Raw genomic sequence first — 27,749 nt, 5'->3', positions numbered from 1 at the left:
CTCAGCCTGTCCCTTTTCCCCTTCCGCTAAAGCACCATATCTTTAAAGACGACCTTAAAAAAACGCCCTGTTCCACTTTTAGCTTTGCTTGGCTCTGTCACTTTCCAACACGGTCTCCTAGAAATGATGTTACCCTAATGTAAAGTAACATGCAGATATTCTAGGAAAACAAAATACAATGCTACAGTAAATATTTTAGCCGTTACGTTTAGTATCAACATTCACAATGTTTCCTAATTACATTGAAAGAAAATGTAATCCAAGCACAATTACATTTCCTTCAAAATGCATTCGCTGTAGTATATTAAAGGTAATTTCTAGAAGGGATATTTTCAAAAGATTTAGGATTTTATGGAAGACAATATACACAGGACATTCCAATTCTAAGATTTGTGTTTCTACACAAAAGTCTGTGTACATTTCATTCAGTTTCTAATATAAAGTTGTATTGCTGTCTACAATCCCTCTTATTGGCAGTGAAATAATATCAGAGCAACACATGAATTTCAATGCTGGTAACAGTGGATACTGTGACACAGCGCTCTATCTCGTGGATAACACAATTGTTATTTTTATATCGGTGTTTTACCGAAGCGTACAAATAAATAAGTGAACAATTTCATCTCTATGTTGTCAGGAGCTTACTTAAAGTCCCCCTCCACTCAAAAATGTGTTTATTGTTACTTCACTGTGAGGTGTGAGCTTGACACTAAAAGATTGTTCCCACATTCATGTGCTGGAGTGGGAAAGTTTCTCTCTGTGCGCACCTTAAATCGCAGTTTAACGCGTCTACGCATAAGCTGGATTTGTGACATCACAACTAATTTGGAAGCCAATCATGGTTCAATATTCAACTTACACAAGTGCGATGTGGAAACTTGAAACCTCCACTGTATATACACTATAAACGGACTGTTCAGTAAAGTACAGCAGGAGACATCTTGTGCCCAGCAGTTAAACGTCTCAAATCAACAAGATTTGCATTTTCAAAGACTCTGGATTTTTCAATGAGGGAGAAGAAGCAGATGTGCTTTTGAGAATTTTACATTTTGTTTTATGTAAAAACCCTAATCCATCATAAATAAGCAGACAAAAAACATCTAACCACCAATCATTTTTCAAAAAACCTGCCTTGGTCCCCCTACAATCTAATACTGTTAGAGACGTTAAGTTAGTTACACCATTGATTTAATGATTTCTTCCCTTTGTACATCCAACGTATCAACAGACAATAATTCACACCAACAAAAAGGAGATGTTCCAACAGTGCCATTTTGTTTAAAAGATTAAAAAAATTACAGAAAGCTCTATTTTGCAAGACTATGCCTATCTTTGTTACACAAATAATGTTTAAGGGAAAGGTGAGTCGCAATAATAAAGAGTTATTCACCTTATTAGGTGAGTGCCGTTTAAAACTGTTGTGAAAACAAGGCAATGTGTACCAGTCAGGAACAGCTCGTACATTCCTTTAAAGAAGAATAACAGCACAGCAGCTGGTCAGCAGAAATAATCTTAACACCTCAGCCTTACTGCACACAAGAAAGAAATCCTGCACAAGTGGACATCGGTGTCACTTGGCAATTTTAAAGTATCTACCGCAAAGCAGTTTTTTTTAAGTTGGACTAGAAGTGGGAAAAAAAGAAAAATAAGGAGGCAATAAGGCGAATGTGAAATAATAGGGCTGGCCAAAGTGGAAGCAAAGAGATAATTAATACAACACTGAAAGGTAGCACAATCTATAAAACAAACACCCACCTTTTAAAAGATGAATATGAACCAGAGCATTTTTTTTTTTTATACAATAAGCCAGTGCATTCCCCGTAATTAGGAAGGAATTTCTTACATGTGGCTCTCTCTGACGTCAATCCTGTACCTTCCCAGAGTTTGCTTTCTCTTCCCCGGCGCTGTGAATGTTTAGCGTTAGGCTGCTTTTGGCAAAGCTCCTGGACTTGTGTGCGGGGAGAGGTTTAGGGGGGAGGGTGGGGTTTCTTTGCTTGTTTAAAAAGCAAGCAAGGATGAGCATGGTAACCTCAGTTCAAGTATTTGGCTCTCCTGTGATTCTGCACTATGTTTATGTGTATGTTGGCAATTGCCACATCGGTGGAGCTGAGAGGTTTAAATTGTTTGAGATATTTAGAGCAACAAAAAAAAAAAAAAAAAGCTTAAAAGTCAGGGAAATTCAGCGACATCTTAACCCTGCGTCTCGACCAAAAGCGTTTCAGACGCGTTCATCACTTGCACGTCTTATGCAACAGATACGCTCTCATTTGAATCTATGCAGCTGTCTGCACCAGCTTCTAGTCTATTTTTTCGACAATACAAGCATAAACGCAAGGTTCATGCCCAATAAAAAGGCCTGAATGAATAGATGTATCTACATTTTGCAACCTAGGTTGAGCAGAGGCGCTGTATACAGAGCCAGAGAGCAGCACAATCTGCTCCGGTTTGCAATCCCACAGACTTTCCCCTTACTTTTGCCCAGCAGCTGGGAAGCAAGACACGGGAAAGTCTTAAGGTATTAAGGAGCTGCAGTTTTTATTTGTGGGCAAACTGTAACCTACACTGTACATTCGCTGCCACTAGACAAGTCTGTTCCAAAAATCCAAAATCCAAAAAATCCAAAATCTACCTGTCCTGCTGCTCGAGGCTTTGAAATTCACGGACCAGTTTAGACACTCGCCTCAGTGTCACATGAATGCCCATATGTAGAGGTTTACTCCTGGACGCAGCGGGCCTGGGTTCGACTCAGACCTGCGGCCCTTTGCTGCGTGTCATTCCCCCCTCTCTTTCCCCTTTCACGTCTTCAGCTGTCCAGGCCGAAATGGCCCAAAAAAATAATCTTAAAAATAATAGTAGTAGTAGTACAGTATAGTGTTAGTAATAGTATTCCTGCAGCGCAAAACCTGATGTCCTTGAGTACAAGTAAACACTGGCCTATTCATTTAGTTGATGACAGTGCTTTGACAGCATTCAGTCAGCATTGCATCAATAAGATAAACAGTCTCTTAGTGACGTTACATGCAGCAGCCATCTGCTTTGTGCTGCGATCTGCGTGGCTGCTGAAAACTGAGACAATAGCTGAAATGCAATCAGTTGCGTTAGTGTGCGTACGTGCGTGCGTGCAGTTTCGGCCTGCGTTCACTAGCATGTCACATTAACCAGACCGGAGGATTATCTGTAATAATACTGACTCACTCCGGTTTTAGCGAGAGTTTACTGTGGGATTAACGAGCAATCTGATGCTGAGTGGATTGCGCTGTCATTGTGATGATTAATATTAACCATCATAGCGGGCTCTGTGATTTATACTGTATAGTTCTTTATCAAGTATCCTGTTTGCACAAGCATCCAATAAGCACACTACACTTGAATTGCACGCCTGGATACACAAATAACGATTATATATATATATATATATATACTTATATATATATATATATATATATATAAATAAATAAATAAATAAATAAATAAATATATATATATATATATATATATATAAATAAATAAATAAATAAATAAATAAATAAATAAATATATATATATATATATATAAATATATAACCCACAAAATGGCCTCAATATCTTGTAAAAAATCCGTTCACATATCCGTTCATATTATATATATATATATATATATATATATATATATATATATATATATATATAAATATATAACCCACAAAATGGCCTCAATATCTTGTAAAAAATCCGTTCACATTGTAACAGTACACAGGTGGAATATTTTTTACCATTATCAAAGATTGAGTAAAAACACCAATAAGTCATTTTTGATCCGAATGTTCTTGTATCCATCCTCTCCACCAAATGTCTTATGGGAACATGCCAACTCTGGGGATACTTGCTTTGGGCTTAGTTTATTTGTTTTTCCCCCTCTCTACGTGCCAGCTGTAAGGTTGCTTGAGCTCCTTGGTTGAGCCTTGTGTGTGGATTCATAGTTCCCATGCCATCTGATGTCAACAAGCTCCTTCAGCAACACTAATCCACTCCCAAAACTCCCCAAGATCAGTCAGCAGTGGCAGCAATCTGAAGGACTGCCAAGTTTTTCACACAAAGTGTTGTTTAAAACTCAAGAAATCACCTCATAAAATAATATGAGGGAGAATGATACTAACATCTGAAAGACTGTACTGCCTCTCACTTTTTTGACTGAAAGAAAAGTGTTTGGAAAAAAATAAATAATTTAAAAGTCAATATTTGTCACATATGGACTAGCAAACATAAGCAGTGCTGTCTATAAACGCAGGCAGTTGAGTGGAGGTGAAGTAACGGATTTTAAGGCTATTTTGCATATACTTGTATCTACGCCAACAAAATAAACATTTGAGCGCCTTTTTTGTAAAACTGTGATATTTTTTAAGATTTCCTTGTCAATGTAGTTTTAGCCATACAGTTCAAGGCAGGGCCCCAAAAGGGCCCTCTAACCTTTAAATAATTTACACACTTGGCCCAGTAGCAACCTCAGAGTGGCCCAGCAGAATCAGATATTTTATATCATAGCTGTAATATAGGCTATTCTTTTTCGTTTATAATAGATTATCAGTTTGTTTTCTTGCCAGATTCACTCGCGGCGTGCGGAGATCATCTTGTCCTGGACACGAGCAAGACACACAGCGGGCCTGCATACAGTCCCCTTTGTTTTGAAATCTTAAAGACTATTTGAGACTAATTTAAAGTTTTGCCATGTATCTCCTTGCCACCTTTGTGCATAGATAAAACATTTCAACTGAAATGATTTGTAGCTGAGGGATTCAGTTGTACACGAGGGGACATCCACGCTCACGTTCACACTCGACCCCTTACTGTCCAATCTGGTAAATGCTTTCTCGGTTCAGACAACTTAACCAGAAATGGCTCAAGGTCAATATCCTCACTACTCTCCACTAAGCAGTCCATTAGCCAGCTCATCTTTCCCTAAACTGCTGGGATATTTGGAAAGGCCGTGGTGGGGGGGCGGCTGAGATGACAGAACTGTCAACATGGGCCTCTGACGAGGCAGAGCACCGCCATTACTTTCATGTGAGAGGATGGGTTAATTATAAGATTTGGTTTCTAATATGGAGCCTGTCAGAGGAAGTGCAGAGCTTATAACCGGTAATTAGACATAAATCGTTTGAGTGAAGCAAATGTAGGGATGTGGGGGAGGGGGTGGGGTTGAGTGTAAGATCAGGCTTTGTCTGTGGTAAGGAGGAGAATTTATCATCCCTTGGAAACACAAACTGTAAGCTTCTGAGGTTTTAAAGGACAAATCCGGCGCTAAATGAACCTAGGGGTTAATAACACATGGGTACCGAGTCGACTGTTCTCTGGGATAGGTTTTCATGCTAATGGAATGTGACCAGTTTTATCACAAACCGCGAATTAGCTTATAAAGCTAGTCGTCATGGCAAGGGTAAAGTAAAAAGAAATCGCTATTTCTATACCACTAACAAGGCTCCAAATAGCACCACACTTCCACGGTAGCATAATGAGGGTCCCTACGTGTGCGCCATCTTGGGAAAACCAGTCCAACGACGAATTTCGTGCTTGAGCTAGGTTACTGATTATTGATTGCACGGCGTTCATCGCTCGACTGGTCATGACTGTTTTCCCAAGATGGCACCCGCCTGTATACGTGAACGGTACTGTCTTTGTAAACTATCTTTTTAATAAACTGTCTGTCCACTTACAAAGTTCTCAATGCTTCAGTTTACATGTAGGGACCCTCATTATGCTACCGTGGAAGTGTGGTGCTATTTGGAGCCTTGCTAGTGGTGTAGAAATAGTGATTTCTTGTTACTTTACCCTTGCCCCGACGACTAGCGTTATAAGCTAATTAGCAGTTTGCGATAAAACTGGTCACATTCAATTAGCATGAAAACACATCCTAGAAAACGGTCAAACTCGGTACACATGTGTTATTAACCCCTAGGTTCACTTTGCACCGGATTTGTCCTTTAATGGCATATTAGTTGCAGGGTGGGGCAGTATGACCTAAAATTCAGATCATGGTGTATTTTGAATATTGTCTGGTAACAATATACACTATATCAATGTTTTCCGGGCTGTGAGATAATTCAATATTATCATTTACTGACTTTCAAATATAATCGTATGATATTATTGTTTTACACCTATAAAGTGTTGTGAACACAAACCGTTATTAAGTCTTGTTATTAATCTATCCATAACACAGTATTAACTGCACTGGTCTACCGGCAGTGAGATACATTGTCACTTGCTGTGCAGTTTCTGTGATGTAAAAATCTAAATCCGTTATAGTACAGTACAAATTTCAAAAATACATAAAGTCTGATCTTACCAACTGCTGCCAATCTCCATCGATGTGTCATTTTTACCAATAATATGCACACACAAAAAATGCAGTTTTAGTCTTCAAGAAAAGCATTCTAAAAGCATCTAATTGGTAGAGTCCAGTGTTTCCTAAAGTGTTCACATACTGGCCTTGTGAAACATTGAAACACTGCTGAGAGCCTCACTGAGCAGCCTGAGCATGCTGCAGATTTTAAGTGGCTGAGATGACAGTAAGATGACATACATGGGCAATGAAATGTCAGAATGTGAGTCATACTAATGAAGCAGTGACTGAATAAAAGGTAAAATAAACCCCTCTGGAACACTCTCACACTAACTAATGTATTAACAGTATGACTAAACACGCTACAATTACGGCCTTTGACTGCTAGATTATAAAAGCGCCATTTCATGATGTGTCAGTCATGACAGCTTCACTGTTCACATAAAAGGGAGAAATGAAAGGGCCTGTGACTGTGCTTCCCCTGGACAACTACACAAGAAGTATATCCTCATACACATAATAGACACACACAGGCCCACAAACACACACACAGTCATTCACCCTTGGCTCAATCCCTACACTCATTTTCTCCCTCTAATTACAATTAAAATAGTCACGCTTGTTTTCATGCAACATAAGCACACTAGAGCAGAGCTGAGAATGGCTCGCTTGTTTATTGTGGTTGTGATGACAAAAGGGCCTTCAATAACTGGGGCCTGTGTCCAGCCCGACCTGTGCCAGTGGAGTTAGAGGCTTGGATCTTTCTCTAGCCAGAATATTAGCAGATCGGCTCCACATGTCATCTCTGAGATAGAAGGTTGTTGGTTTAAACCCCAGTATAACTGCCATACATATTATTTCTGTTATTATGTAACATGTTTTTTGTTAAATTTATTTAATCATTCATGAACATTGAGAGTCAATGTTAATTAGGAACTAAAGTACATTTTGTGTTGCATACGGACACTTTTTAAGGTGCAACAGGAGAAACACACATGGGGCGAGAAGTTATTCTCCGTGTGTGGATGACAAGAGTTACTCATGTTTTGAGCGAAGAAGTAAAGAAGATGTTTTTCATTTTTGTTTTCTGAACCGGGTATTTTCAAGTGAACTCATTCCCTCTTGGTTATATGCAGCCAGCGAGGTAGGTGTATTACTTTTGTATTTCCCAAGTGTATTTGTATTTACCTCTTTATAGTGTATGTGAACGTGTTTATCTTTTACATGGTCATACTGTAGTTTGACGGTGGATTTCATTGACGGTGAATTGCCAATGACGGTGGATGTGATGGCAGAGAAAAGGATGACAAGTGCAATAAATCCATCAGTAACCAGAACCATGGAGTCGTTTATTTCCTGGAGGGAGTGATACCCAGTACCTAATGTGCCTTCTAGTGCCCGTGAACAGTGTGTGCTTGTTTCCGCATATTTCACAGATTCATACTGCAGTCTACCTCAACAAGCCATGTCAAACTGACCCAGTACCAAAATTGTGTTGTGACAAACCACAATGAGTGAGTTACGTAAAATCACAGAAACCTTACTAATATCTTACGCCAAATAGAGCTGTAACAATTCCAAATGTTGCTGTACAATTACTTGTCTCGGAAATAATTGCGATTAACAATATAATTGTCTCTTTTAGTCAAATTTAAAAATGTATTCATGTATTACTTTTTTTTTTAAACAAATTCAAGTTTTGAATGAATCCCAGGATACATATTTTGGTTATATCCCTGTTATGTGACCCACATAATGTAACGTTTTGCACAACAAGGCGTTTTTGAAGCGGGGAAACAGTCAAACTATTGGCAAAGCTACATGGCAAAATAGTCATCACTGCCAATCATGACCAATAATGACTTACTGTATACAATTACAATGTGGCATAGCTAAACAAATTTAACAATTACCATCAACCGTCATACGCTTTGGAACTTTAGCTAATGTTAGCAATTAATTGCAGTTAGACAATGTAAAAAAGAATTGTGATTAGACAATTATGCGATTGTTACAGGCTTAATGGCAAACCCATCTCTGAATATCATCAGCTGCTCTAATAAAGTGTCCACATCTAACTGTGGATGTCCTTCAAATCATCCCCATGGAAATGTAAACGTTTGTTTGAAAAGTTTCATTACAATCAATCCATTAGTTTAAAAATGTTCACCACACCTGCTGTATAAGGCCGGGCATTGTCAAAGTCAGTAGGATTCATTCTCTGGGGAACATGAATGTCTGCACAAAATTCAAATCCAATATTTGACGAGATACTTTAGTCTAATGTATTTTCGGACATTTATGATGAAATGGCGTTTACTGAAATTGTCGAGATATTAGGGCTGCTCTCTCTTAGTCGATTAGTCGACTAATCGGTCGTTTTGGTCTTAGTCAACTTAGATTTCTTTAGTCATTAGTCATGTTTTATGCTTTTTTCATGCTGAATGACTTATGTCCAAGAAACGTACGAGCACATCTCTGGTAAACACAAGAATTAAAGTGGTGCTTTTGCAGGACTCTTTGCAGGGAAACTCAGATTTACAGATCTGTCGATTAAATCAACTAATCGATTAGTCGATACAATTGAATGAGTGTTAGTCGACTAAAAATGTCTTTAATCGAGCACAGTCCTACGGGATATATTGTATTAATGTGTGCACTAAAGTCCGTTGCGTGGCCTCTGTAAACATGCACGCACACCTGTAAACCTCCACAAGCACATATTCACGGAAGCCACGCAGACCCTACGTGCCTCTTCAAACCCCGTGGCTGGTGACGGCACCAACTCGTTGCTCCTTGTTGATGATTGGCTCATTGGTCTGTGGGAGCCCTGACCCAATCACTTCCTCTTCTGTATATTTCAAAAACCTATAATCAGATAACCAACAATCACATACTGTACAATGGCAACATACAGTCACTGTAAAAGTATACACAAAACAACTTTGTGTGTCTCTGTGAGATCTTGATTCTGTAACGTCACACTGCCACATGCTCACTTAAGTGCGACTCCCACACTTAAGAGAGGTGCTGACTTATCCGCTGACAATCACAGCTCTCGAAACATCATCGGTGAATTTACTGTGAAAAGTTCAAGCCTGTGATCAGCTTTTTCTTATTGCCTGCCATAATAACCAAAATAATAATGTGAGGCTATAATGACCTCCTCAGGGGAATTCTATGTCTACTTGCCTCCAGCTTGCTGACAGTAAAAAGTCCACTATTAAAAACAACAACAACAACAAAACGATGTGCATTAGCGGCACATTAACTGACATTACATAGGGCACTAAGGTCTGGGTGATTACATCATTCAGGCCCTGTGATCTGACTAATCTAATCTTTGTTTTTAGATCACTGTTGACACATTATTACAGGGTCTTTACTTCATCGGGTAATGTAACAGGCTGACTTGATCCTCTGTGGATGTAATACCCAGGTCATAATATCATTGGGCAGACCTATGATGGCACTGACTGTCCATGGGGAGCTTAAAGCAATAGTCCCGGTTTGTACTAAATCTCCACAAACGAGGGAGCCCGTGGTCAAAAACTCCCTGGAGTACTGGTACTTTTCATTTGAGGCATGAAATCAGGACCAACTTGAAAACCTGATATAATGCAAGTATAATGCAATTAAATACCTTCTATAGTGGAAAGCCACAACCAGGAACACACTCACTGCTGAGTTTGAACTCTGATGTGGTTTGTTTACTTGTTTTGTTTTGGCAGGACGCCGCCATGTGTCTGGTGTAGACAAAAGATGATAGGGGCCCCGTTAGATCCATGCTTGCAACAAAATGTCCTCTGTTCCCTAAAAGAGTGTGGGTGAATACATTTGTGAGAGAGGAAAACACTTGAGTGGGTGGACAACTTGTGTCTATTAATAGGGTCTATAAATAGATCAAAAACACAACTACCTTTCCCTTCTCTCTGTCCAGTCACTAATAACCCTTAAAACTTGAGATTCCTTCATTAGTGCGGATTTCTAAGTAAACTGTGCTAGCTGCTCTATTTATTACACATGACACTACACAGGTCCGAAATTCAGAAGGTGAAAATGTAAAAAAATGAAGGAACTTTCCTTTTAATTTTGGCAAGTTACACTGCTACACAAGGCTCTTAAATGGAGTTTGAACAGAAACGTTGAACAGGTATGTTACCGATCTGGCTTCACATCCCGTATCAATGACACAGCAACAAAAGGATGCATGTGTGGAGTTAGAACTACATCAACTATATGTATAATTTAACTATTTGTTAAGACCTATTTGCCATGCAATATTATCACGATCAAACTTTTATAACGTTATTATATATTTTGCTAATTATTACCTACAAATTTGCAAAAACAATTACTGTACAATGGAATATACATATTTTTCCCTTCTTCTTTTTTAACCAGAACATACCCCATCATACCCCACCCAATTACTAACAAACCTGCATTAAGAAATTCCTACAAGAGATGATTTAAATCACAGTTTAAATTAAAGGAGGTTATGTTTATGTTTGCAGGATTACGGAAAAACAACTGGCTCGCTTTTCATGAAACTTGGTGGAAGCCTGTAGCATTGGCCAAGGAAGAGCCCATTCAATTTTGGAGCAGATCTGAATCACGGGGCAGATACACAAATAATTTTTCACTTTCGTTAACATTGCAAGATAAGGCGTTTGTGCTGAATTCATGTGGTGTCAGAATAATCGGGAAAATGAATTCCTGATCATATTTATTAGTTTACCTGATCCATTTCTTTCTCTCTTCGTTGTAACGTAACTACTTTCAACGCTCTGAGCAATAAAATACAACACATCTTCTTTGTAGCATCTATGTTGTTTCCACATTACGACTTAAAGCTCCCAAACATACCGAAGTCGGAAGAACAACTTTCCAACTTGGGAAATGGGACCATCCAAGGAGTACGTGAATGCACCATTGGCCATGGCGGACGTCTGCGCTCACCGAGAGCCATTCTAGTTTGGTTACATTATACATTGACAGAGGTTGACATTTTAACTGGTATGTGCCAAACATTTCTATTCTTACATATGCACCTTAATTATCATATCATTCAAATCATTGGTGTTTTCGGCACTCATACCAATACCGTTCGCTAACTTTAAAGCACACTATGGAGGCGTTTAAAAAAAAAAAAATCAGTCCTAAGATGTCCTATAAATCAGTAAAATGATATAGGGTGAAATGGATTAAACACAAGAAAAAAAGACTCTCACTGCATTTGATGAGAGAAACACAGTCCATCTATCTTGAAATGAGGAGGCATAACATGTTACTGTCCTCCTTCATGTGATTAGATAACCTTAATTGTTCCACACACTCCTCTGAGAGTGCATCTTTTGTCAGGTCAAATAAGCATTCCCATGGAAGGACCAGTGTTTGCGTGTATTGCAGTACGTGGTGTGTCAGCACCTTCTGTTGAATTTCCATGCGAGTGAAATGCTTGCTGTGTGGCTTGTCATTGCACGGATGCTCATTAGAGTGTTAGCTCCCAGTGCAATCGTGTGCAAATGACAGTGAGCCCGATAGACGTTGCCACAAAGACAAAGAGGATATAGTTTAGCATCAGCTAACCATCGCTGAGATTTCAGTGCGCTGCAGAAGGAGCAGACAGCAAGAGAAATGTGGAAAGACGTTTTTTTAATAGCCTACACATTCACTAAACTCTCAAATGTATAGTCTCACCAAACTTTGCCTAGTTTCACACAGTCTGTACAACCTCTCCACTGTTTGCTAACAATAAGCTCAAAGACTACAGTAGCAAAACCAACAGTCACGTGCTGACAGAGAAAGAACACAATCAAGACACAAAACTTTTTTGACAATTAACTTTGACGACGAGCTTACAGAACAAGAGGTCACAGTGAGCAATAGGTTTATGCAACTAGCGTGTGCACACCAGCTCATTTGTTTTGCCAACAGCGTATCTACAGCATACCCTTTCTGTTTCATTCATCTATTAGGCCAGTGCTCCTGAAAGCTGAAGTAATGAGCTACTATGTTATGCTAATGGATGAACGAGAAGTCTGGTAAATTACAGATGTGGGAGGACGACAAACCTTGGTTTCAAGCAATTTGACTGATGACAAGTGCTGCTGGACTCAGTGATCTTTCGTAGATTTATACAGCAGGGTCCCTGGGTGCACCACTGTAAAATCGTTATGTAAGCTGTTGGGAATGGAGGTGCAGTAACACTTTCTTAAGGCATACAGCTATACTGGATAATAGTATCTTATACAGTATATTATTGGAAGAACCATGTCATATTCTTATGAGTTTATAGCATAAAGAATACATCCATGAAGAGACACTTAGGTTGTCAATGCACAGGGTATTAATGGCCATATGAATGTACACAATAAATGTGATTTTAAAACACAAAGGCCAAGCCACCAAATTAGAGCGCAAACTTAATCAATAGAAAATTGGAACTTAACAATAATGCCATACTTAACATTACTCGATGATTTCAAAATAAGTTCAATAGTGGCGTTAGCTATATGCATTGATGATCAGAGGTCATCAATAGATTCAGCAGCAGGTCACATCTGACAATGCTGAACCTAATAATACATGACTGACCAACTGTAAACGATACTGCTGAGAGGTATACACTGTAACCGCTCGAGCTAACATTAGATTCACAGAGAGGCGAACGTGAGCTGCTTCACAGCTCCAAATCCTGGAGGTGTTGATTCACAGCAAAAGTTGACAAGACTGAAATATGTTATGTTTTATCTCCTGCTCTGAAATGTACCGAGCTAAGCTCAAACTCCATCGGCGCTTTTATCGTCCTGCGTTTCCCCCACTCGGTCTTCTCCTCTCTCTCTGAACAGGGTCTTCAGAAAAGCTGTCCAATTCTATAGGCGAGTGTTATGCCTATCTCCTAGTGTGTCTGAGGAAGATGTGAAAGGTCTTTGTAGTTCACTCTATGAGGCTAAATAAACCTGAAACATAAACGTGACATTTTGCAAATCAACCATGTTGTCATTTGTCACTCCACATCCAAAATAGCCATCATGTTTAGCCAAAACATTGTGAGGATGCGTGTCACAGTTGTGTGACTCAGTTTACTCTAGGTCATTACTATCATGTAGACTTTTATCTGTTACACTGAAGGTGACACACACACACACACACACACACACACGTAACAACAGGAGAGCAGTAACGTCCAGCCAGGACTGGGGTAAAAAACTTTTGAGGAGAAAAGATGTAATAAACCCAAAGTTGGATTTGTCTTGTTAGTTTTACAAGTTGGAGGATCACTGCTGGTTTTTTAATGCTGTAAGTTAGAAAGTGTATGAGAAGGGATCCTAACTGCTATTTATTTATGGGATGTTTATTAAGCAGGCCTGCTTTTAAAAAAGAAAAAAAAAAGGCCTTCAAATTACACACATTCACACATGCAAGCTGCCAAGTACAACCACAGGAGTTTACGGTTGGCAGCTGAGCAGCTCCAGTGAGCAGTAGGAGTTCAAAAGCCTTGCTGAGTAGAAGGCTCTGAGTGAGGAACAGAATACGTTTACTTTAACAACCCTGATTTCCCCAGCTGAATCAGAGTTATAAAGCCCAAAAAAAAACTCCTGGTTTGAAATCATCCACCTCTACCTCAGGCAAACACTTTGGGGCGTATTAGGACTAGGCTCTTGCTACAAACTGAATTTCAACAGTAATTTGGAGACCTTGTGGTCTAGAGCCTTCTATATAAGCCAGTGTCCAAGATTGCAAAGTGGATAGTTGAGGACCCCTTGGAATGGATTGGTTTGTAGCAATGCGTATTTAAAATACATTGTGATCTTTTGAGTTGAGTGAACCTGGCGCAAGGAGACCCATTCTACCACAGAGTCATTACCATAGAGCCAATCTATGGCACCCTACTGCTGCCTGCTGGTGTTGTGCACACAGACACTGGCTTCCAAAGGAATCAGGTCGGAGCTAATTCTGAACAAGACTATGCCACCTGATGTTGCAGAGGAACTTTATGAAAGTGCTTGAGGTTAAGAATGCTACCTTGAACTTAAAAGTATTTGATGTTGACTCAAAGTGTTTTTTTGGGGGGTGCAACACATAGAGCACACGTAAAAGAAAATGTTAATAATTCAAAATGTGTGACATGAAGAAAAAGCAAAACGTGAGGTAATGATGCTCAAACAGGGATGGACACAGCTCCAGATGCTGAGAAAACTGCCCTAAGAAAACAGATGAACGTGTGCATTAATGCCACTAAAATGTCTATACGGCCATCAGCTATTCTCCTTCACACACGCCAGGGAACTATTCAGTTGCTCGTTTGGGGGATAATTTAAGTCATTCAATTTAACTGAATGAATTTGTCCAGCTGACCTGCTGGATCCAAATCAGCGCCAATCAATCTTTTTATGGGTATCGGTATTCAATCCTTTATCCCGTGCATCTGAAACAGAAACGCGTGTTCGTGAAATCCCAGCAGTAACCCCAACCTGCATACAAGCAAGCTCGGAGAGACGGAGTTGAGAAGAAAATGTGTTTTCTCAGGCTGGGCTGTGTATTGTCATTGACAATTGTCATTGTCTTGGTCTGGAGGAGGGTGGGGGTGAGTGATTAATAACAATTAATCACTTAATTAAAATTAATGAATAAACCCATGTAACTGAGTCGGTCTGAAAGGCATACAGCTGTTTCGGAGAATATTAAAAAGGAACACGTCGACTTATTGGGACTTTAGCTTATTCACCGTAACCCCCAGAGTTGGATAAGTCCATACATACCCTTCTCATCTCCGTGCGTGCTGTAACTCTGTCTGTCTTTTTTTCCAACTTCAAATTTTTCCCAATTTCAAATGATGTCCCCAAAAGAAAACTTCGTCAACATCTGTTTGATCTAAAAAGATACATTTCTCTGTTTGTTCATCTCACTTCAATTTTATTGCTGCAAAATGGGATTGTCAAGCAGACAAACTGACCAACACATACTGTATATAATAAAAGATCGATACTTGGCGTATGTGTATCGATACAGTATTGCCACGGAAAATATTGCGATATTATGCTGCATTGATTTTTTTCCCCCCACCCCTAGTTACCTCCAGCTAGCGCTGGGGGCGTCAGACAGAGTTCCAACACGCACAGAGATGAGAAGGCTATGTATCGACTTGTCTAACTCTGGGGGTTACGGTGAATAAGCTGAAGTCCCAATAAGTCGGCGTGTTCCTTTAAAGCTGAAAGACGCAACTTTTTTCGGTTTTCAAACAACTTTCCTGAAGGGCAAGACCTGAATCTTTAAATCCCCACATTAGCAACGTCAGTACAGATCTGCAGGGGATGCAAATTGTAGCAAACACAACAGCTCCATGGGGCCCTTCATGCATTTTTAGTACACCGCAGCTCACAGCGGAGGTTGAAGGCCTCCGTTTCAGGGCTTATCCTCAGATTAGTGCCTGGAAAAGTTCATTCTGCCCTGGGAGACCCAGGGTGCACTGAGCCCTTCCTAACAGGGATTGTGTAACTGCTGGGAACTTTTGATTTTGTTTTGTTCATAGAAGCAGGAGGATTACATCCTCAGAGACCCACCTGACCCGCCTCCCTCTTCTTGGCTGTCCCCTGTTGAACCCATACAGCGGATTGCACCTCCCAGCCAGATGGGATATAAAGCAGTGCAGGGATTCTTCGTCTTACTATACCGGGGCTGTTTACTGCACAGAGGACTCATAGACAATGAGAGAGTGGACGTGACCTCTTGCATGTCACTCATACTGTAAGCTTAGTAGCAGATGTGGATCCTTATGGGTTAATCCTGAAGGTCTTGCATGTTCCTAATCTCCATATCTATTATGGACTGGACATCTGGGCTATTCGGAGTGCTGTGCAGTACTGTCAGCAGTCAATAGCTGTATGTGTGTATGCTGTCAGCTCAAACGCAACCCTTAATGTATGTCTCAGGCTTCTAATCATACTTTTGCTTTTGCTATAAAACCCACGCTTTTCCTGCAAAGCAGCAGCACATGTGGTGTGTTAAAGCTTTAAGACAGCCCACTTCACTGAAATGCCTGCTGAAAGCCAGCCAGAGAAATAAGGAAAAAGGTAATTCAATGCCATTTGCCTAATTTAGCCACCAAATCAACCATAGAATCATTGAATAATGAATAGTAAAAGAACAAAAAGAGGATTGGTGGATCTTTGTTCATTTGAAAGAACAGGGCACAGCAGTTTGAGCACAAAAACCATAATTCAATTCTGAGCTTCTCTTCCGGCAGAAGCAAAGCTTTGAATGCTTAATAAATTCTTCTGAAGGCTAAATTGCACACTTGTTTCATCTGGCAATGAGATTACTTGAATGGAATATTCTGGAAAACTGTGGAGAGAAAAGACAATAATGAGGCAGTAATCTTATTTCTCCACAGCAGCCCCCATTGTTCCCTTAAAAAGGCTTCTGTTTAGTCTGCTTCAACTTGCATTCCCATCAGTCTTTCCATTGAGGAAAAGTTTTGCAGAGCCAAGGATAAATGAGAACAATAACATTTCTGCAGCACTCAAATGCATCAAACGCAGATAGGAGGGAGCACTATTGTGTCCCTCGGGCTCTTTGGACTATCACTAGATAGCAGCAAGAATTCACAAGTGAACCGCATCACTCTTCCCAAAAAACTTCCTAAATGACTTCCTCTGAATAAGCTCGACTTAACTTTGCCTCTTGCTTTGGTTGACTTCAGTGATCCTAAACGTTCAGACTGAAACGTATCAATTAACACCCAAGCCTTTTCCCTGTGACGATGGGCCCTGTAAATGAGGAATCATCAGCGTGGGCCAACAGGGGTTAAGCTTCCTTTTTGAAGATTATGCTTCACTTTCCAGTGGCCTGGCCCAGACACTAGCCACTCTCTTCTAATCCACCACTGCAGGCTTTTGATAGCTCCCACTGCGAGTCCATATTACAGTTACTGATTAAAACTGAGAGGAAAAAAAAAGACAGATAGGAAATGAGAGTGACAGAAAAGAAGGAAGGGCAAGTAAGAGAATTAAAAAAATGCTCCTATTTCAGAGGGACTGATCTATACTGCAGCTGACTTTGATTACCTCTTAATCTAATGCTTTAGCTTGAAAGTGGTTACTCAATACACACTTTTACTCTACTTGAGCTTGGGTCCAACTAATATGCTTAAAATTTGCTTTTAAAAAGGCAAATGCTGACCCAAGACACGAGAGTACAATATATTGACTTCATATTTGACAGGAAAAAGTGTCAGCGAAAAAGTGAAAGCTAACATCCTCAGAGCACTAATAGCTCAATGCTAGAGCAAAACACGGCTGTAAAACTGATGAGGAAAAACTAAATAGTGACTGTCACAGCTGTTAAAAGAATGAACTTTAAATCATATTTAATGACGTCGCGGCACTCCATCGATCACAATGGAGGGAGAAGAAAATAACAACAGTCTTTTCTGGCATTAGCGGTTTACACTCCACCATCTTTTGTAAAGCACTTATTGTGCTGTCAGCCTTCTCAATCATCCCTCCCCATCCTCTCTGCTACTGAGTAATCTCTGGGATAAAAATCAACGCATGGCTGTGCTTGTCCCAAAAAAACTTGACATGAATAATTCACAACCATCTGCCATGGCTCAGCGGTCTGAATAAGACTCTGAAAAGTGAGGAGGTGCGAGTCTTGTGTTTATTTAAAAAACCAACTCCTCGCAGCCAGCGGCCCCCACCCCGTACCTCAACACTGCACTGCTGCGGTCGACTGACAGCAAGACAACTGCTCTCCTGCTCCCCACATACCGACCTGCTAATCTAAAAACCTGCAAGTTAAGGTAATGCGTTTCCTTTCGCCCACACCCTTACTGCTGGGGCTCTGCTCTTTTAGTTTTGTTGCATGTGCATGATGGTGAAGGGTGCGAATTGATCGGAGGATGGAGAGATGGATGAAAACACACATGCACGTAAACTAAATGTATTCACAAGATGGAACGGTAATAGCAGAATTATCCAGGGACATTCAGCCATCTATGACTAAATCCACTGGGGGGAAAGTATGATGTGTATTCTGGGTCTCACTGTGCAAACACACACAAGCAGGCAAAAAAATAAATAAAATAAAAAAAAGGCAGATTCTCTGCAAGCTGATAGCTTAAAGCACAACTATCCGCCAGCATCTATATCGTCATGAATAATACAGGATGAAGAGGTTGGGATCACGCCAAGACTAGTAAACAATACCAACACTACTAAACCCAGCATGAGCTTTCTCTTTGGTCAGACTGTACAGGCCTCAGAGGGGTTTAACAAGCTATACGAGGCCTCCAGCAGCAGACGGCCCCTCTCTCTGTTTGCGTTCCAGGCAGGGGAGTCGCTCTGCATGACGTTTTATTGACGCAAGATCCCCCCTCAGCCAGGACCTGCCACCGATTACTGCCGCTGGAGAGCGGAGGGGAGGGGAGGGTCTTGTCGGGATGAGAGAGTTTGTCTGTGTGTGTGTTCTAGTTTTGGCTCCAAGGCCATAAACCCAGTTCCAAAATGCCAAGTAGCATGTCAATATGCCAGCCTTTGCCACCCAAGTTTAAATCAGACAAAAGGCCCTTCAGTGCTCTAAAATGGTGGTTTTGAGAATGGGAAATGATGATCTGTCATATATGGAAAAGGGCTTAGCAATACTGTACAGACAGGAGGGCGACAAGGGAAAAATGGACTGCTAACAGGAGGTGAAATTAAGTGAAAGCTTCATTCCTAATTTCAGAGCTCCTCGAGGTGGAGAAAAGTCTGGCAGTCGGAAAGTTATGGCTTAGTACAACATTTCAACAGAACTATCCCTCACCTATTTTTAGTGTTACAGTCGTGTATGGAAAATCTGGCTTCATTATGAATCATAAGAAATCTGTTTTCCAAAAGTGGGATTATGTTTATCCATCACTTGAAATATTGTGAATTAGTTTTAAAAAAAAAGGCTCCATTCCTTAATGAAACGAGATGGAAAACATGTCATGATTACATTAGTCTCGCATTGCCAGACCTTCCTCCACAGCGCTGCGGAAGGAGGGTCTGGTTAGTCCACACAGCATTCCAGGATGGGAAAAAAAACGTGCTTTTGGCATTTCTTTAAGTTTAAACCAATCGGAATCGTCTTGGGCGGCGTACGGAGCAACGGTGCCTCTGCAAAATAGCCTCGGGAAGGAACTTGTTTTGGTGGAACATGTGTACGTTCAAAAGTTGTTTTAGTCGAGCAACAGAAAACTCAGATTGGACAGATAGTCTAGCTAGCTGTCTGGATTTACCCTGCAGAGATCTGAGGAGCAGTTAACCATAGTCCTCAGAAATCCACCGGAGTTTAGAATTCCAACACAAAGAAAACGGACATCCGGCCGAAATGAAGGACATCCGGTGGAAATTCTGTCGCCGCCTGAACAATCCCTGAAATGATGACGATAATGACGATGATTACATTAACAACTGTGGATTCAGATTGGGACAAATTTTAAAATTGCTCCAAAAGTGGATTATTGGCCCCAGAAGCACAAGCAAGTCAGATGATGTCTATGAAATAGGAAAGTGACAAGCATATCTCCTAATTGACAACAGTAAAATTGTAAGTTGTTTTAGACATTTTTAAAGACTTGTGAGGACTGAGAATTGACAGAGCCTGGGAAAGATCTGAGTAGGAGGGAAATAAAAAAATAAATAAATGATGTCCCACTCCAAGGTTCCGCTTACATACACAATGTATTTGAGAGAGAAGAAGAAAATCCCAGATATCTTTGGCCTGTGCCAGAGTTCACAGCTATCTGGATAGCCTGAAACCAGAAGAATTCATTCTGACGCAAACCATTTTGGCTGGGACAACACCATGTCTCTACTCGCAGCTCAAGAGAAAAGAAGGTGATGCCAGCAACCCACACTGTGGCACACAGGACCAGTAGCACCACAACAATTAATCAATGGCTATGACATCATTGCAATGAATACGACCAAGACAGCCAAAGCATGATGGGTAAGGGAAGACACAATTGGCCCTTTGTCCATTCTGCAGTTGAGAAGGAGGAAGACCAAGATCTGCACCATGGTGGCGTTTTAATAAAAAGGGGGTTTTAGACGGCCTCATGGGTCAAGGTCTAGCACACCAGGGAATCCATTTTTGAGCACACAAAGAGATACCTACTGTGAAATATAATGTATGACCAGTAAACAGACCGTATGATTGTCATGCGTGTGAAGAGTTTCTCAACAGACATTACAATGTTGTTGGAATTTCCTAAAAACTAATTGTCGTGCAAAACCATGAATTGGAATTAAATAAATGATAGCAAACTTGAATTTGTGGACCACTGCCTTTCTATAAATCCATAAACACTGCACAGATCAAACAACAGCTTTACTCCCACATGACCAGGAGATGCAGGAAAAACAACAAATCTTTTTATTTATCTGAAAGAATCACAAAGTTACCAAGATATACTGTATGTCACCCATAACCTCTAGTTGAACTGGTAACTACATCAGTACATGTAAGAATACATACCATGTGTAACCATGGCCCACATGTAAAAAAAGAAAAAGAAAAAAGACTTGGCAACTTTCTCCTTAAGCCAATATACATTGCAGGGGTAAAGAGTGTACTTAACTGGTCTACTGCTGCTTTCATTAAAAGGGGCTAAGACTAAACCTAACCCTAGATGGTTTTATGGAGACCTACTGTATAGTAGAGAAGAGGGATGCACACAAACAAAGCAGCAAAAAAGACTTTGCTTGATATAACCTGACAAGTTAAAAAAAATATGAATTCAGCGACGTCTTCAATTAAAACTGACATTTAGCTGAAGGTAACAGCTTTACTCCCATTTACTGCAGAACATATTTTTCTGCATTATTTTTTTTTCTTGGGTGAGCACGGGTGCAAATCAATTAGGCCGACTACAAAAATATATCCTTGGACAAACGTGCCCTCTCCTAGACGCCGCTGTGTAATTGCTGTTTAAACAATGCAACATGCTGGAGTTAGTCGCTTTGCCAACTTTCAACTCAACTATTTTCAATTACTCTAGAAGATTGAAGAGCCCTTGTAGAAAATGCTAAATCAAAACAGGAGGTTTGGTCTGTTCGCCAAGGTGCATGCAATTATCAACAACTTAATCAAAATGGAGCAAGGCTACAAATCTACTTTTTCAACATTACTGTGCTCTGTAAATAAAAACAAAAATGTCTCAGCTTTGCCCAATAGAGAAATGGAAATGGCAGCAACACTCAGTCAATTAGCTCAACTTGTGCCTCCGGGCTCAACAATAAACATTGCAGTGTTCAAAGGTCAGTTTTTCAAGAAATGCTAAACAAAAACCCCTAATTAGCCTTTAATAACTTTGCTCAGACATCAACTAAGAGGATTTTGTCAGAAGCAGGGTTTCAGTTACCATTCTTTACCATTCTTTACAAAGAAATGGAACAAAGAAATGGAACAAGTCTTCTGGTTCTCAAAAGAGGAAACCATTTACTCAGAATGAAACTGCATTAAGCCATATACTGTACACCTAATGCCTAAAAACACTGCATGCATAAATAAGCCTGATAAAGTGCTTTGTTGTTTAGTAACTCAGTGGTTTTCCGAGCATTTTCGTTTATAAAACACGTAGCGCAACTGTGAAAAAATGAATACAGAAGACACTATAGACACTATAAACACACTAGAGACACTATAAACACATCCCCGAACAGAACACAGGGTAATCTTAAACAAAGACTTCATCACCCATATAAAATTTAGTGGACATTAATATACTCATAACTCCTATTGCCAAACGTTATTTTTGTATTCCAATAGCAGAAGGGTTTTCCATGTCAAAGCAACTACAAGTGCACAGAAAAGCACAAGAGCTCCTCTTGTGAAATTCAACATTTTTTCACATCTTACCTGACCGACTGTGAGAGCTCATGGTTATGGTTGTTGTTGCCAGGCAGACTTGACAGGGGTGGAGAGGCGAGCGGCGAGGCTGTCAGTGCATCCCCGTGGTGGCTGCAGTGACCACCATGTGTTTGCCAGGCGAGCTGGTGCTGCCAGGTGGAGGCGCCAGGCCAAGGGGGGGACAGAGAGCAGTTGTTTCTCAAGGCTTCATCACATCAAGCCACAGGTGGAGACCTCAGTGGTGTGTTGTGCCAGGATTCCTTCCAGTCAGGCTGTGAGAGGTGGATGCAAAAAAAAGAAAAAAAGAAAAAAGAAGTGTTTTCATATGCATGGGAAATTCCGGGTAGAAGCTCATATGCCAATTCAAAACAAACATACAGGACATATTCTAAATCAGGGCTGGTGTCCTGTAGACTTTGTATTTCCTCCCCGCAGTTATTGAGCCAAAACTTCTCTGTGTTTACCTGAGGTCATGTGAGGTACTTTAAAAGGCTAGAGGGGAACAAAGACCAGGGGCCCGTTTCAGGAGTCTAACCCTGAACTCTGAGTTGATTGACCCTGAGATGGGTTCCAGAACAGCTGATTAGAGTTGGTTCAATCAACTCAGAGTAGGTTCACTCAGAGTTAAGCACGTGCACCACCACTATAAAAAGGCAGCATGAATGGAGCCATGATACTACGATTCACCGTGGTAACAACCACAAACGGAAATACTGATGTGCACGTACAGTGAGTCTGAACAACACTGCAGGCAAAAAAGTCCTAGGCCTTCTAATCCCATTCTGAGGCTGCAGCACCATCATTAACAGAATTATAATTCATAATATTTTATTTCAAAGGGTTTACATCATTCACCTGCAAAACTGTGGAACTCCTTTTTAATGGTTCTCACTGGTTTGTGTCCAGGGAACACTCCAAAAACGTTTAAAAAACGTTTCAGAGCGAGTCACATTCTTCTGACGGCGCTTTGCTACAGTGGCTTTACTAATATGCTCCGCATCACCATGTAAAGAAAACTGCCGTTTGAAATTAAAAAAAAATGTGAAGCGACACAAAGAATGTGCTGGGATGTAATAGCTTGTCCACGATGGGTGACGTTAGTGATATGAGGACGATAAGGTTATGTAGGCTATATAACTGTAGACTATATAACGATAGACTGGGAAGAAAAACCATACCGCTCAAATAGGTAGGCTAGTATCTGGAGATGAAAATGCATCTATAGTCGGGTCCTCAGTATCATCTCCGGACATATGTTTAACTCCCTGAGAAGTAATACAGCTTCTTCATCAACGGGATCATCGACAAAAGGAAATGCCATGTTTTGAGAAAAAAAAAGTTTTATAGTCTGCCTAACACAGTTAATAAACCAACACTGTTTGTTTTTTTTAAACTGCGCTAAAATGCGTCTGATACAGACTGAATGAATGAATGAATGGATGAATGAGGAAATGAAAGAGCGCTGTATCAGAGGGAGGAGACTGAGAGAAACTTGAGGTTTCTTGAAGAAAACCTGCTCCCGACAGGTTAGGTTCACAGGCTCAGTTACCATAGTAACAGACTCAAAGGTTAAGTTCCCTCTCTTTCTGAAACTGAAAACCCAGAGTTACCCTCATCTCAGGGTTAACAAACTCAGAGTTTTCACTAAACCTGCTTTCTGAAAACGGACCCCTGCAGGTCACCAGCCTTCAAAGAAACTGTTTCGTAATGAAGTTTGTCTCTATGACCCTATATGCCCATGCATAAATCCCTGCCAACCACAGGAGAGAAGTCACAGCCAACAACAACAGTGAAATCACTGAAATTAAATTGCAGTGAAAATTGTTCTGTTGTTATGAGTACAGAAAATATATTAAAACTCATTAGAAATATAACCTCTGTTGTTAATAAAAAAAATAGTTTGTTTATCGTGGGCAAGAGAAAAAAGAAGTGATGATAAACAGCCCTTGTTTTCTCCAAGTACTTGTTTTTATCAAATAAATATGGTTTCGTTTGGACCATCTGGATTTACTAAGATCACAGCTTGTTTACATAATTGAAATGTAACTGCTAGCACTGCAAGTCACTGTCTGTGATGTTACCACACAGTCAGGCAAAGTATTTGAATGTGGTGTAACAGTGAAATCCAAATGCTACAAACATAAATTAATGTTCTTGAGAAACTAATTAAAGGGGTGATAGAATGATTATATGGGGTATTTCACACGGTTCCTTAAGGTCTCCTAATAGGGTATGTAACATTGGTTGGGCTGAAAGTGGCCCGAATGCTATTTTATGGGCCCTTAACTACCCTGTGAATATGGCCCTATTTGGAAGAAGAGCTTTTCTTCCAAATATGGTATGCTCATGAACCTTTAGATGAGCTGCGCGGTGATTGGTTGAGCGAACCACATACACATATATTGGAGACGAGACAGTGCAATTTTATACATTGTTTGTCTGCTATTTTGTTATTAAATTCACTTCTGAGACTTTTTTATGCGAGAAATCAACTATATAAAGCTCAAATATGGGCCGTTTTACGAAAATTGATGACTAATTGCAAATTTGGTAAGACGTGTCGGACTTTAGGAGCTCCACACACTCTGACGAGAAAGCCTGGGCTCCATAACCAGGGCAAAGTCACCGTTTCTGGGTTACTGGACTACTGTGGCTCAGGGCTCCGCGGAGCTGGCCGCCTGCCGCCTGCCGGCATAACTATAGTATATTTACAGTTTGAATTTCATCTCGCCACTTATATTACAGCTACCCCAAGGTCTTACAAAGCTAACGCTTGTGTCCGATTTTAATTTAATGCATTTTTGTGACAATGAGGGGTTTCATTAGCTGCTAGTGTCCGTGGCTAGTTAGCTACACTTTCGGCATAACTAGAGTAGATTTACAGTTAGAATTTCGTCACTCCACTTATATTACAGCTACCCCAAGGTCTTAGAAACAGTCGGCCTTCGTCAGCCACCAGTTCTTTGCCATTTGCTTGGTGTTTCGGCACCTTTGCCCCTATTATCCACCGGGGCACGTCTGCGCTGTGTTCCGGAGGTGCCGCGACCCCTGCGAGCAATCGCTGCCATTCAAGTCAATGCTTGATATTCCACCAGCGGCGCCACGGCGCGTCCCAGAAGCGTGCGTGAAGCGGCTCTCCGCTAAAGATACACGCCAGGTCTATTCTCACGCGAGCCGCGGGCGGTTTGGACAGCCTGGTAGGAAGTGAAACAGCTTGAGTATTCAATCAATTCACCATAAGACACCAATATCTTAAATGTCTCCTTTACAACACCACCGAGATTCACCTTGGAGGTGGAAAAACATAATACGACATAACATCTTTTTATAACATCTCTAACAATTTTTTTTTTTTTATGGACAACACCAGAAAATAGAAGACATGGAGTTTAATAACAGGAGTGCTTGGAGTGGAAGGTAGATATAAATAGCTTAACAAACACGAGATTGTACTGTACTTGTAGGGACAATAAAATCTGCAAGTCGGGCAGCGGGACGCACCACTTCTGGTATGGCGTGTGGCGGAGGATGGAACTAAACCGGAAGGCAGCACAGACGCGCCTGGTGGAGACTCGGAGTAAGACTTACCTTTAGAGTCATTAACAGAAGAGAAAGAGGAAGAAAACCTTTCATACCGTCTGGTGTGTGTGTGTGTGTGTGTGTGTGTGTGTGTGTGTGTGTGTGTGTGTGTGTGTGTGTGTGTGTGTGTGTGTGTTATACAATCGAAACCACAAACCGTATGTAAACACGCACACATACAGGGAAGCCTCTGGCTATTCAACACTAACAGGCAGAAGCTAAAACTCACCTCTGTGCATCAACAGGTGTCAATAGAGCTGAACACAAACAAGTGGTAATGAGAGCTGCAATCTGTCACTAGAAACACCACAGAGGCTACAATAAAGTGCTTATGTGCTCTCAAATACACACAGTCTCTTTGCTGTCGCCGTTACTTTAAAGCTGTTGAACTGAATTACTGTCAAAGGAATGAGTTCAGTGGAAAGAAGGTGCAAGCACTGCCTGGCCAAATAAAATCTCATGGAAACACGTTACTGCCAGGGCTCTCCAGGGTCTTACTTCACTTATCAGAAATTACCGTAGAAGAAAAACAGTCCCTGAAGTAAATGGCAAATTTAACGAAGGCCCAGCTCATTCATTAGTGTCTAATGTAAAGAAATAAAAAGGCATCATTGGAGGAATATTACGATATCTTACATTTTTAAATCTACGAAAGAATGAGCTCCAGTGTTGCTGTCACAGTTTCAATGGAAAGACTTTGAGGTGCAGGGGAAGCGGAAAGCAAACATCAGTGTGTTGCTGTGACACTGTGCTATCTCGTGTATGGCGTGTGGCATCTCATGGCATTTAGTGCTCTCCCTTTCTATGTTTGCCACACGCGCACACAAAGAAGTAAACTAAAAATGAATAGCGCAAGCAAAACCACGCCTTTTCTGACGCCATCAACCTGCAGTTTGTGGCACTGGTCAGCTGTGCTTTTTAATGTTCCTGTCATGATTTCACCGTCTCTGCAATTTGAACTGTTCTTCAGGGAAGCTATTAAAAAAGGAATCTTTGTACAAACACTGCAGGTGTACCTTGAGCGCCTGGTTAGCTCACCAGGTAGAGCGGGCGCCCTTTGCTGCATGTCATTCCCCCCCCTCTCTCCCCTTTCAAGTCTAAGCTGTCCTATACAAATAAAGGCCTAAAATGGCAAAAAAAATAACCTTAAATAAAAAAGAAAATAAGACACCACCTGCATCTCTTCATCGCGTCTCATTTCCACCGACCGACACTTAAGATTGGATGAGATTTATTGTTCTCGTGCGGCAAAGTTTGAACCTGGAAAGGTTTCGTGGCGCTTGACAGGAAAACAGCTCTCAGGACCCCATAATGGACTTCATTTCCCAAGCACTCTGAGCGCTGCCGGGAGTAATCACTATGGCATAAAAATAACATGTGGTCGGGTAGCAAGCAGTAAACAACAATTAAGAGACCCCTTGCGTAGCTCATGAAATGAATCATTGGAAATGCACTTGTGCCACGAAGACAGCTTCAGCCTCTCAGCCCTAATTGACCATGAATAATTCAGCTGGCAAATGGGATTAGCAGCACCGCCAGTACGCTATTGATTGACATGTTCCTGATTTTTCTTTGTTGTCTGCAAAAAATAGTTGAGGTGTAGAGTCTTTACAGTGAGTGATACTAGCATTAAAAGAATCAACTGGAATCTGGGGGAAAGAAAAATCATTGCATCACGCTGCTGACAGGGCAGGGACAGAATATTGCGATATGCTGTCGCCGGTTCAATTGACGACATGACTGTGCCAAACTGAACCTTCCTTTCGAAGGAGCGAGGTTTTAAGTCAGTGTGACACGGGTGACATGAGAGTAAAAGTGGGTAAGCAGGAGAAGCATGGCAGAGGGGAGTGAGGGAGCACACGTTTGAGAAGAGAAAGTGACACCCTATGTGGCATGAAAGGACCAGCAGTAACACAACACTGTCTGCTGCTCGTTCATGTTTGCAAGTGAACAAGGCCGGCTACGACCG

The 27,749-nt window shown here is 40.8% G+C and overlaps 1 protein-coding gene across 6 annotated transcripts in view; it reads right to left on the bottom strand.

Annotated features, from left to right (window-relative positions):
* hdac4 (histone deacetylase 4) overlaps nt 1–27,749 on the bottom strand; it is a 145,199-nt gene that overhangs the window by 101,503 nt on the left and 15,947 nt on the right. For 5 of the 6 annotated variants that reach the window (XM_039817948.1, XM_039817949.1, XM_039817950.1 and 2 more), the window contains exon 2: nt 22,211–22,473. In XM_039817948.1, coding sequence (XP_039673882.1) covers nt 22,211–22,232 — 22 coding nt within the window. In that variant the 5' untranslated portion in view covers nt 22,233–22,473. Of the gene's footprint in view, nt 1–1,755; nt 1,831–22,210; nt 22,474–27,749 lie in introns of those variants that run through there. The other variant, XM_039817955.1, reaches the window with a different exon arrangement.

Source organism: Perca fluviatilis, chromosome 12, assembly GCF_010015445.1.
Source record: "Perca fluviatilis chromosome 12, GENO_Pfluv_1.0, whole genome shotgun sequence".
Taxonomy (NCBI): Eukaryota; Metazoa; Chordata; class Actinopteri; order Perciformes; family Percidae; genus Perca; species Perca fluviatilis.
This window is presented reverse-complemented; position numbering and strand designations above follow the sequence as displayed.